The 12,526-nt window shown below is 38.1% G+C and overlaps 1 protein-coding gene across 3 annotated transcripts in view; it reads right to left on the bottom strand.

The window, feature by feature from the left end:
* Positions 1-5,088: 5,088 nt before the first annotated feature.
* CNOT6 (CCR4-NOT transcription complex subunit 6) overlaps positions 5,089-12,526 on the bottom strand; it is a 58,302-nt gene continuing 50,864 nt past the window's right edge. For all 3 annotated transcript variants that reach the window (XM_031438001.2, XM_031438002.2, XM_064480184.1), the window contains 4 exons: positions 12,359-12,513; positions 11,232-11,462; positions 9,400-9,602; positions 5,089-7,468 (listed from right to left, as the gene is read on the bottom strand). In XM_031438001.2, coding sequence (XP_031293861.1) covers positions 7,256-7,468; positions 9,400-9,602; positions 11,232-11,462; positions 12,359-12,513 — 802 coding nt within the window. In that variant the 3' untranslated portion in view covers positions 5,089-7,255. The remainder of the gene's footprint in view (positions 7,469-9,399; positions 9,603-11,231; positions 11,463-12,358; positions 12,514-12,526) is intronic.

Raw genomic sequence — 12,526 nt, 5'->3', positions numbered from 1 at the left:
CTTCCAGTTTCCACTTGTGTTACTAGCACTGTTCTGTTTTGGTAGAACTGATTTTAAATTTAATAATTTGGCCATACTTATTTTTTAAAACTAGAAAAATAATTTAGTTATATTAAAATGAATATAGGTATCTCAGTTTAATTAATTATGATTTACACGGGCACAAAGCATTCCAATAAACACGTTACTGTGGTCCCACTGTTAGAATGGAACCAATTCTTTGACATCAACTGGTGATGTGTTTATGTGGAATACAAACAAGCAACACACTGGTTCCGTATCTTATACAGATTAAGGGAAATGTGGTCCTATCAAAATAATAAAAGTTTCATTTAACAGAAAGCATTTTACAGTCCCATTCACACTAGCCATACATCAACTGCTCAAAAGCCACACGTAGTTAGAGGCTGCCACACTGAACAGCAGGCTAATCCATCTGCATAAGGGGGGCTCCGCTGGGTTTAGATTCCTGGATTCCGTCCATCTATGTGTTGCTCTATTGAGGTACCTTCTAATGTCTAATCGTACCTCGTGACCTCTGACAGGCAGTCTTTTTACTTGTAAAGCATTTTCAAGAACATAAAAAAGCCTAAAGGAAACTGGCGAAAAGAATCAAACTGGCATCAAACGCTACCTTCTCTTATTTCACGGGATCACTTAGCTGTCTGTCTAGGAGGGGCGTCTTGGGTCTCTTTTTCACACTGAAATCTTAACGAATTACAGGGGAAGTGAAGTACAGTGCAGCTGGAGAAACAAGTCTGACTAAACGTGTTGGTCAGGTTAGTCAAGGGAAAACAAGGGCCTTGGTGGTGGAGACGTAAGAGACGCCGAGTCAGGGTCTGCCCTGATGGAGACAGTGAGCCGAACTCTCACCTGTCTCTTCTCCCACAAACCAAGGTGGGAGGCAAGGTTCTTACTGATTCTACCTCCTAAATAATTCAAATGCCCCTTCCTTTCTGCTCTTACTGCCCCGCACGTTGTCCCCAGCTTATCGTCCGTCAACTGGACCACATGAGAAACCAGCTAACTAGTCTTACTCTTTTCATCCGCCCTCCACAGCACTGCTAGAAGGACTCTTCTCCAACACAAACCGGGCAATGCTAGGCCCACTTAAAACCCTGTATGGCTCTTTACCACTACCTACAGGATGAAGTTCAAACTTCAGTACAGTTCAAAGTTCAAAGGTGCCCGCTGCGTTCCAGCCACAGCACTGGTGCACTTCCAAGGAAACACGAACCTCACGTTCAGAATCCGTTCCACCTACGCACGTTTCACATCCGACAAACAGGTTCTTAGTCCTTCAAAGCCAGCTCCACACTCACCTCTGGAAGACTTTATAGACCCATGTAGACAGATTTGCCCCCCTCATTCCTGGTTTATCTTTAGCACATACTACACTAGATAATAACGACCAATTAACAACTTGGAAATCAGAGATAGTGTTTGATAAGCCTCTTACTTCCAAACTAAGCACAATGTCTGACAAGAAGAAATTCTAAATGAGTATTGATCAGTATGGTGACCAGGAGAAGTAGTCTCAGGACAACTCTTATTCATCAAAAAGGACTAACAACATATAGTCCTCCAGCCACGAGGCGCGTTCAAAGCCACCACTGGCGAGTATGGCACTAACGGGGAGGGGGACTCAGGGTGGGCGCACGTTTCCCTCACACTCACATCACGGCCCTGAGAGCCAGCCGCCGCGGTATGAGTACTAACAGAAAAGCAATCCTGCATTGTGTAGATTCCTTCTGCCTGACTGTGGTCACACCAGCATCCCTTTTTCAATGTTTTCTGTGGACCAGGTTTTCAAGAATTACATAAAGCTTAGGAAAAAAAACAGTACTAACAGGACAGCCGTGAAGGGGAGATACTGAAATCACACGGACCACGGGGCGGCAGTGAAAAGCCATTCACGAATGAAGCCGCTGTCCTGAGCTGGCTGTCTGAACCCCACAGCTTAAATAAACTCACCCTGCCGGGAAGGCTGAAGAGCGCCTGGCAGTTCGAGCTCTTGGGACCAGCTCCTGCCACGCTGGCGTAGCGAACAAAGTTTCTCATGACAGGCCCAAAATAGTTTAATAGTTTCAAGTAGATTAGAGTGATTTGGAGTGTGCAGTTCAAAGAAAATGAGGTAACAGACATCTTCTTATTCATTTGATTTAAAATGTTAATGATGCTAAAAAAACTACAGAGACTGGTCTTTAAGCTGCCTTGTAATCCAGCAGTCTTCTCAGTTCCTAGCTGCAGACCAGCTGTTTAGACTCATCTGGGGAACAATGTACTTAGAACATTTTTTATTTTATTACCTGGAGAAAATTATAAACTTATAGAAATAGGCTCAAATTCTTGTAAAATTCTAGTAAAAACTCTTCTGTAAGATTCCTCTAATATATATAACCTGTACATTAAAAATGCCTTTAAAGTATTTGTGAAAGCTTGTTTTAAACTCAGTTTCAACTTGAATACCTAAATAACACTCCAAGAGAGGAATTCTCAGTATATAGAACATTGTTTAGAACTTTATTCTAAATACATTTCAGTTCATGTTTCCTTAGGTGCGTGTTCCTCTCAAGAACATCATCTAGAATTTGTAATGTGGGCATACTTCGTTAACTTTTACCACCTCTTTTCCCGGCAGTTATAAAGAACAAGGCTTCTGTTATAGAGGTAAAATTATATATTAAGGATTAGGTAGAAAATGCCTACTTTAAAAGCTGGACATCTCAGCAAACATTCATTTTATCTAAATTGTGCTGTGATTTAAAGGATTTGTTTTCCCAGCATCTACATAAAAGTTTACATTTGTTAAAAAAGTAGTTTCTAAAAAGCAAGTGGACTTAATGTTCTGAAGAGTTGGGAAGACAGACATTTTAAAAGTTTATATATACAGCAAAATATATACATGTAACAAGTAAAACACTTAGTGAATTAGGATAACCCCAACAACACAATGTTTGCTATTGTATTTAAAAGCATTTATTTAAAATATGTCAGCATCCTTCCAAAGGATGAAAGACACATGAGCCCATTTCTTATATTATGAGGTATCTGGTAACAACAAAATCCTAAATGCAAAAGGACCATCAGTTGCCTAAATATAAAATCGAACTTTGGCAAAGATATGAGTGTTACACAGAATAACACAGCCAATAAGGAGATTAAGTTTACAACGTCTCACCACATCACGGCCCTGTCCCCGTTTACGCTTCCCTTTCAAAGGGCGAGTTATAACCCTGTCCCAGATGACTCAGAATTTTAAATAGGTGGTGAGCCAATTAACACATATTTTTCTCAAACTCCAGTACTACAGCTATACAAATTACACTTTTAAAATATTTGAAACAGATATTGAATTTATTGGTTGGCTGTGAGTAGGAAAATACATCAGTAAAGAAAAGACCCTGTATATAAATATAATACTAGCTAGCGACAATCCGACCAAGAAGGTTCCACTGGAGAGAACAGTAAAGCCCTTGTTACCACAAGTGCGTAAGTCATAGTCAGTTTCCCATCACCCTTATCCAAGAGCTGCCTAGGCAGATGGGACATTCTTTGAGCTTAGTGCAGAAAATGTGCTGGGTTTTGTTACATGAACGGTAAACAAAAGTTAGTCCAGTGCATTACACATTATATAATGTACTGTGAATAAAGACTAGACACTCTATTAGACACTACTTCAACATACTGGTTACTAAAATTTATGTAACCAAAAAGAAGAGCAAAGTGAACATCTTAAAATACTGTTTATGAGTGAGGGAGAAACACTTGCTAACGGTGTTCTTTGAATCACCTGCAGCATTTGTACTGGATATGCTGACTGGGTCATGAAAAGAACAAGCTGCTGTAAACTGCTTTGCCTAGGCTGGCTTTTGTCCTTCTATGACATGACCCCAAAACCTTAAAAGTCACTATGGAAATTAATTCTGTAAGTTTAAATAGTTAAAAAAAGAAAAAGAAAGAAAGAAAGAATACTTAAACTGGAATTTATTACTGAAAATCTGAAATCTTAGAACTCTGAAATTTTAATTTCAACATTTAGAAGTGCATTCCACCCAATTTAATAATGTCCTTAGGTTTCAAAGTGCTAACTCAAAACAAGTGTTCCTGGCTATCACCAAATCAAACAAAAATAAAAACATTTCTTGGAGATGTTCCTTGCCTATCTTCTAGGACTATTAAAGTTGCAATCAACAATTTATTTCTACAACTTTAGTTTAAATAATGCCATAAATTAATTTTGATGAACATTATTTAAATTCTTAAAGCATAAATAATCACCACTAATATGATAAATTGTACTGCAAGAGACTTTACACGAATTGAGCCCCTCCAAATTTCTGATCATTAGAACAGAAAATATACCCCAAATTTTCTTTAAAACACTCATAAGATGGATTTACACTATGGCAACACCACATTAAATATATTTGTTACAGAATTTTTGAAAAAAAACCTATACTATGAAAACATACTAGTTTTTATTGCATTTTAGGAAATATGGTTATTGGAAATTATTCAGGACACAGAAAATATTTAAAAAACAAAATCTTGCTTAACAAAAGTATCATAATCTATTATGGTGTGACCATTTATTCCCTACAGACCCAAAGTATTTTTTTCTCTTTTGAAGGATACAGTCATAAACCTACACTCTTGGTTCAATTTATCACTATCTAATAAGGTAGGAAAGCTGTTCAAACTGCCCCACAGAACGCAGTATGCCTAGAAGAGGCAAGAACAAAGATTTTCAAGACTAACAGGCCATTATATCCTACTGTGCTGCCCCCAAATTCCAATATATCGTAGACAATAACAGTACAGATGAGAACATTTCATGTAAAGCTCAAACCTTCAGCGTCTAACAAGTGCACTCTAGTTCCAGCATCTACGAGAAGAACACACCCTCCGTTAACAAACACAGACGAGCAAGTGCTTCCCACCCGCTCCCGCACAACTCTCTGGGCCTGCGTCACACAACGCAGATGGCAGAACAGCGGGCTCCTTCGTCTCCTCAGTCCAACCAGCTCAAGCTTGCCCTTGCTGGAAACTGTCCTGATGCACATTACCAGCACAGTGTTTAGGAAAAATGAGTAAACACATCTTTTATTCACACTTTGCAAAAACAAAACGAAACAAAAAACAAAACAAAAAAAAACCCCCCAAATAAAATTAGAAACAGAAGCCCCATAAAAAGTTATGCATTGGTTTCGTATCAGTAACACCAGCTTTCAATGTACTGATTATAAACTGGATGTGTTTGGTGTCAGCACAACTTAAAACAAAAAGTAAAAATTAAAAAAAATCACAACAAAATCTTAAAAAACAAACAAACAAAAACACCTCAAAGGAAAAACCAGGTCCCAAAGATTCAAGATCAAAATCTTCTGGAGAATTTTTTTAAAAGAAAAAGAAAGAAAAAAAAAGAAAAAAGAAAAAAAAAAAAAGAATCATTTACTTAAACAGTATGCAATTTTATTTTCTCTTAAAAACAGAATAAGCACATTTAAGTGCTGAACATTTTTCATAAAATTTTAAGTCATTATCCAAAATGACTCATTCTCTGTATAAAAATTGTTACTAACATTCAACAATTTCTTTTCTTAATGCTCACATACATGGTGTCCTTTTGCTTCCCTGCCTGCAGTTGAAACAAAAGCAGTTAGATCAAGTTCCCTCTGAATTCATTTGATTTTTAAGAGAAGAATGAATGGATGAGAACAGAACATATACAAGTTACTTTGCGAAGTTAAAGCTGGCTTTAATTTCTACTCTACTAATGGCACTAAGGGCAAAATACAGGGTGTAATAACTCTTATCTTGGTTGACATATTAAAATGACTTAGTCACTTTAAAAATGATCTGAAGAACTGTCTTAGGGACCTGTTTTGAAAATACATCTCATTTATTTTTATACTGCTTCATAAATGGAAAATTATCTTTTTTTTTTAAAGGAATGATTTAAAAAAAAACAAAACATGGAGACTAAAGAATACATGGAAAACAAAAAGAATTCACATGATAGTAGTATTCTGGGTGATGAACAGCACTGTGTGATGACACCAAGAAGCAGTGCTTGGGCCTGGTGAGCAAAGGCCCAGGGGCCCACCCTATGAGCATGTTCCAAAATGTGACATTCAATGCTTCACAAAGGAAAAAAGCCACAGTTCATACAAAAAGCATTTTCATAAAACTCACAAATGTTAAACAGTATTTAAAAAATATAAAAGAGGATGCACAGATTTTCTCTGCATGCACAGGCAGTGTGTGGTGAGAATAAACTCAGGCAGGCACAGCAGAGATAGGACAAGAAGTATCTCAAAAAGGAGTTAAGAAGCTGTACTTAAGCAGCTGTAATTTTTTTTAACTTAAAAAAGTTAAAGATTTTAAAATATCAGAATGTACATATATTGACCATCACATTCAGTCCATAAATGCCTACAGATCGTTCACCGCTCAACTTACCCGTCCTGGTAGATAAGATAGTTTTTTGTAAAAACCCAGGAATTCATGGGTAAGTTGCCTCTGGTCCAAGAAAATGTCCTAAGCTTTAAACAGATTCAGATTTAAAGAGTAATGTTCTCGATTAAAAAACAAAGTAGTACAAAAGGGCTAACAAAACCCTAACAGCACAAATCAGCAGAGAAAAGTCTGTCGCAACCTCTTTTACAAGCTGGCCTTTATAACACATGAAACAGGCAAAAAAAATTAGCCTTACATTACAATACAGTCATCTCCAAATCTGATTTTTTTAGTACAAAATTTCATAAATCAGGTCTTCTGTGGATCATATACAATCATAAAGGCGAAATTCAAATTCTGTATTTTACAAACATGTCTGAAAAAGGAGGAGAAGAGTGTGGAAGAATGGTCTCTGGATGTTATTACTGGCCTCAAAAATGTAGTGCTACAGATTTCTGTGCAAAGAGAATATGCTGTTCCAACATTTTCCTATTTCAAGGCATGAAAATATTATATTGGGTACAAGAAACAGGAAAATTACTTGTAACAAATTAAAGATAGGTGCAAACACACCAATCCCTGTCTAACAGTATATAAAGCATATTGGGCTCAGAGTTTGTCTGTTGCTAGCACCTGGCTTTCATACCATATCCTTATCAAATAATCAGATTGAAAACCCAAATCATTATTATTAAGGAAAAAAAAATCCCTAATGGCCATACCTCACTCCCCTATATTCAGATTTTCTACGAGTTTACGAGTAAAACTGAGGTCATCCTCTGAAGGTACGTGGCTACCTCCTGCCAGGAAGGTGAATGCCATTAACCTGGGGCAGGAAAGGCAGTAAGAGCTCCAGCTGTGCAAAAAGTGAGAAGTGGTCGGAGGGGATGAGTGGGTGCGGGCAGCCGCTGATGTTGTTCTCAACCAGCCAGTGGTGGTCCAGGGGTCCCAGGATGCCGAGAGTGTTCAGCTGAGGTTTAGAATAGAAGATGTAGTCTATTATACCCTGAAAAACAGAAGAGGAGAAAAAAAAAAAAAAGACAAAGCACCACATAAGATAATACCGACATACTGAGAACTTTCAGCCGTATTTGGTAAGCAAAGAAACGTCACAGCCTGCAGGAAAAGGCAGCGCTCCACAGGCCAAATCTAACCCCTAGTCTCCAAGTGTCAGAATGAAGGAAGTTTAGAGATGATAATCATTCCTCCTTCTACCTGGATCTTTTCAAAATCTTTAAGGAGAACTAAAGAATCCTTCATGATATGGTCTCTGCTTCTCTTTCCTAACTTAATCCATGATCTTTCCCTTGCTTATGATCCCACTGCCACACTAGCCTTTTTCGGGGTTGGGGAGTGAAGTGGGGTACAGTGCCAAGCTCCTTTCTGCCCCAGGGCCCCCACACATGCTGTCCCTCTGCCTGGAACACTTTCTTTAACTTGTCATCTGGTGAATTCCCTCTCAACCTTCAAGAACCAAATGTAATAATCACTTTCCCAAGACAGTCCCTCACCCCCTTAACAGCTCCTACCACATCTGACTTCCCTGCTCATGCACAACCCCAAGGTGTAACCACAGACCCCTCTGTCCCACCAGATCCTGATTCCACAAGGGCCAGGCTAACTCTGCCTCCCACACCCTCAGCAGCACCCGGGCACAGCGTCTGGAACACAGCTAGGTCACTCCTCCCTGTAACTGCAGCCTCTCCTTTGCGTGCTCTTGACCAGAAGCATGTAAAGCACATTCAAGTGTCTTCTTCCCAACTTCATATATGAGTAACAGGAACAAGAGAAAAAAAATCCCTCATCTCTCTCCCCTTTTGGTTATCATGCTCACTTCTTCAATCTGCTTGAAATAAGAATCTAAAAGTTGGCTTTTACTACTTCATTGCTCAGTTATTCTTCAACTCATCATATTCTAGTTTCTCTGACCAGCTCTCCAGTGAAACAACTTAAATCACACACACACACACACACACACACACACACACACACACACACACACACACACACACACACTTCTGAAGCTTACCACTCACTCCGCTTTCCCTAGAAAGGCCTTCTTCCCTTGGTATTTAAGTTCCAATTCGCTCCCGGTTTCCCTCCTCTCAGGTCACTGTCAGTCACATTGGTTTTCCCGAGTCTACTCCAGTCTCTCTACAGCTCTAAACACTCATCTGTTCCCAGGGTTAAATCACTGTCTGCAGTACTTGACCAAAGTCAAGTAAAAAACTGTCAGTTTTCAAGTGTCTCAAAGGAGTCTGAACAGCCCTCCCCTCCAAATTTCAGAACCAATTAACACAACTATTTATACTCTATAGGACAGTCTAACCTGAATGATTATTTTTTTCAGCGGTTAAAACTGGAAAACTAGGATTTAAGAGAGCAGAAAGGTAAAAGGTGGCTAAGAAGGCCACAAGCCCTAGACAAGGGCTGGTAATAAAAATGAGAATCACTAAGGAAAGGCTAGCTCCACACTGCAATCCAGTAACTGCAGAAGAGAGCATGTGAATGCTGCATACGTACTTTAGAAATTAAAACGTGGCTAATAATAAACTACGTTTTGGTACTCAAGGAGCACAGTTTCACTTAAACTGAAATAGGAGAGATGCGACCCCTCTTCTCAACTGACATCAGATTAAACACATCATCTGGCTGTCAGTAATGAACCTATTAGAAAAAAGGCCAAAAAAGGTGAGTTAACTCAGGATTTACTATCATTATTTCACATGATTTCTTACCCTGCAAATTATTCTGATAGGTATGCAGGGATGGGCCTCTAATAGGGAATTCTACGTAAGAGTAACAAAAGAAAATTGCTGTCAACTAATTCGAGATGGCCTAATTCCATTCTGAACAGTAACGTTTTAAAGGTACCATAAGTTACAAGACTCTTTTAAAAAAAAGGTTTTGAAAGGTCATTAATCTCTCAACACTCACCTTAAAATCAAACGTGTAATTTGTGTAAGGCATCAGGCCACTCTCGTAGGCACTCTTTAACTTGAAACCGTGAGTGATCCTTCCGTTGGCTGTCCCATTTTTCCCATTACAGCTGAAGTTTGTAAGACTTTCATTGTATCTCAGTTCCTTGAAGTCTTTATGGTTTGTTTCTACTCCACCAGTGCTCAAATACTCTACAACACCTGTAAAGAAAATGAACACACTTTTTGCACTGTCAAGTATAACACAGTGAACACATAAAATAACTGAGCAAGTAGTTTTAAACCACACATATTCCCACTTTCTAAAATGTTTTACTGGTTTTCACATTGACGGAAGTTGTATAAATCCATTTGAATATGGTTCTAAGCACAGTGTATTGAATATTTCACACGTCACTGTTACCACATGAACATGTGTGTCTTCTCAATTATCTTTTTTTCAAATGATCCTTACAACTGGGCTGGTGTAGAGTATTTGTTAAACTAGTTTCTTATGTTTTAAAACTTCATGTTTCTACCTAAAAAAAAAATTTAACACCTCAGTCAAAATATCAGCATGTAGGTTTCAGCGTATGCTAAATTATTTATTGGTAAAAATACCAAGATCAGGGTTCACTGCGGGGGGCGGTGTGGGGGGGTGTAGGGGGGTGTATGTCCTGCCAGCTACTAAAGAGTCACAGACACTTCATCCTCCCTGGACACTGTTTTCCCAAAATGCTAAGTATAAGATTGGCTCCGCAAATATTTAATTTTCATTTAATTAGCTAGCAAAACTGGACACTGTCCCAAGTGTCTGCTATCAAAATATAGTTTTGTGACATGGAAATGGGTCTTAAGATCTGTGTTATTTGACAAGAGTCTCTGCTTGCCCCTCGGATATTTTGTTGCTAAACAGAGAATGAAAAGCATATAGAGAAACCACCAGACAATAACCCTCAACTGCTTCAGCAGCAGTAATCTCTGGATAGCTTTGATGAGATGGACTAAAGAATTATGGGTATCTTTATTTACCCTGAAATGAATTTTAACACAGTTTCTATCTTGTTAACTGCTTTCCATCTATCTTAAGGGCAGCGGCGCGCTACTGAATCTACCCACTCCACACGTGTGTGCACGGTCTGTGTGTGCGTGCATGCTCATGCATGCAAGTCCAAGGGAAAGTGTTCTCGTGTATACGGTGAGGTATAAACAAGGGGCTAAAAGACAAAAAAAGAAATACTCAGTTTGATATTACAAGGACTATGATTTATTTACTGTCCTATCTATGGAAAAGTATTCAAGAACAAGGCTTTCTGTATTCTTCTCCTTTCTCATAAAAAAAAAAAATTTAGATTCTTATTCTTTTTTTGTTAAAATCACCTGCCAGATCTGTGTAAATAAAAGACCTAAATTTCCACCTGAGGCATATTTTTCTAATCAAGCATACCAAAATTTGAGATCCTTAAATATATGATCAAATTTAAACTGGATTATATTACCACATGCTGGAATCTCAAAGTGGATGTCTTAATAACATTTTCAGAGTCTGGACTGTATGTTACCTAGGGACAATGAAACACTATTATATGTTCTTTAACGAGTTACTTCAAGTCATCACCTACATGTTTACTGAAGATAATTAACATCCTTCCTTCAGAGGTTTTTCATATCACTTCATTTTCAAGATGGGCCTCCTACTTCACAAAAAAAGAAAATTTTAACCTGATTCATGGCTGCCACTACAAACTGAGTTTTCATTTACTAAATTTGGAATTATCACAAACAATACATTACAAAAACACTTTAAGTCAGAGTAAATATTCTATATAAAAGAGCATTTTTTTTTTTTACCAGAGTCTGGCAAAGAATTAAGATCTGCACACAACACCAGAGGAATAGTTCCAAATTCTCCCAATACACTGGACTGGAGGCCTCTGGAGGCTTTATCAATAATGTTCTTCACTTCTGAGAGGAACATCATCGTCTGAACCAGCTTCACATCGGAGTACTCAGGGTCCCAATGCATGTGAGCATTAGCCACGAGAATAAGTTGCTTTTCTGTTCCAAGATGTGGCTTTCCAGCTATATTAGATAAAGAGAAAACAAAAAAGCCTTGTCCGTCAGCCCATATATTCTCACAGGGTCTGAAAGCAAGTAGTGTCTCAGAGTCTCAGGAATAAAAAAGCACCCTAAAATTCACCTGATGACTGAGCCTACCCTCCAGCAAACCTGAGAAACAGACAGCTAACCTGTGGCTTGTACTTCCAGCAGAGGGTGATAAACTACCCAAACAAAGACAGCCCATTCTATCTGGGACAGCTTGATTTTTAAATAGTTCCATCTCCTTAAAACATCTGGGCTTAGTTCAGATGTCCCAAATTGAGCCTCACAAAATTAAATCTATACCCTTTTTCTTAAGATACATTGAGGACAGTCACTAAGTTCCATCTTTCATCTTTTCTATCCTTCAGGTTAAATATCCTCATTTCCAACTGTTTCTCGGGTGTCATAAGTTTCAGTTCTTGGCATGATGGTCACTTTAAATATATTACTAAATAAAAATACATATTTTAATTTCAAATAAGTGGTCCATTTCTCCAAGACTTAAGACTTTGAAAGTAATGACTACAAGTAGGTCAAGAAGAGAAGTCAGGATACAGAATATCCCTGTTGCCAAGAAAATACAGAAGACCTTTTCTCCACCAGTTATTTTAACTAACATTTACTTCAATATTTCTTTCATGTGAAAAATTCTTGGAGAGGGAAAAAAATTTTTTTCTTCGGCTTTATGCCTTTTAAGTTTTGAAATACTTTTCTGGGCAATGCTTTCTCATATTAAGCTTTGTGGTAGAGAAAAATGGTTACGCTTTAGAAAAGATTTAAATTCTGAGTTTCTTCAGGTATTAGACAAGACATAATGTTCTGTTATCTATTAAATTTTGGAGGTCAATTTTACAGGAAGTGGAAAAGTTACTCACATGATATTTCAATCAACTCCTTTCGAAGTTCCAGCAGTACAGCAACTCCAATGTTATCTTTTGTCATGACTCTGTTCAGCATAGCTTCAGATCCTTCTGAATTTGCCATTGCTAGCTGATTAAATTCAACAGTGTGTTTCTGAACCAAAGTAAATCTAAAACAAACAA

This window comes from Camelus dromedarius, chromosome 27 (genome assembly GCF_036321535.1).
Source record: "Camelus dromedarius isolate mCamDro1 chromosome 27, mCamDro1.pat, whole genome shotgun sequence".
Taxonomy (NCBI): Eukaryota; Metazoa; Chordata; class Mammalia; order Artiodactyla; family Camelidae; genus Camelus; species Camelus dromedarius.
This window is presented reverse-complemented; position numbering and strand designations above follow the sequence as displayed.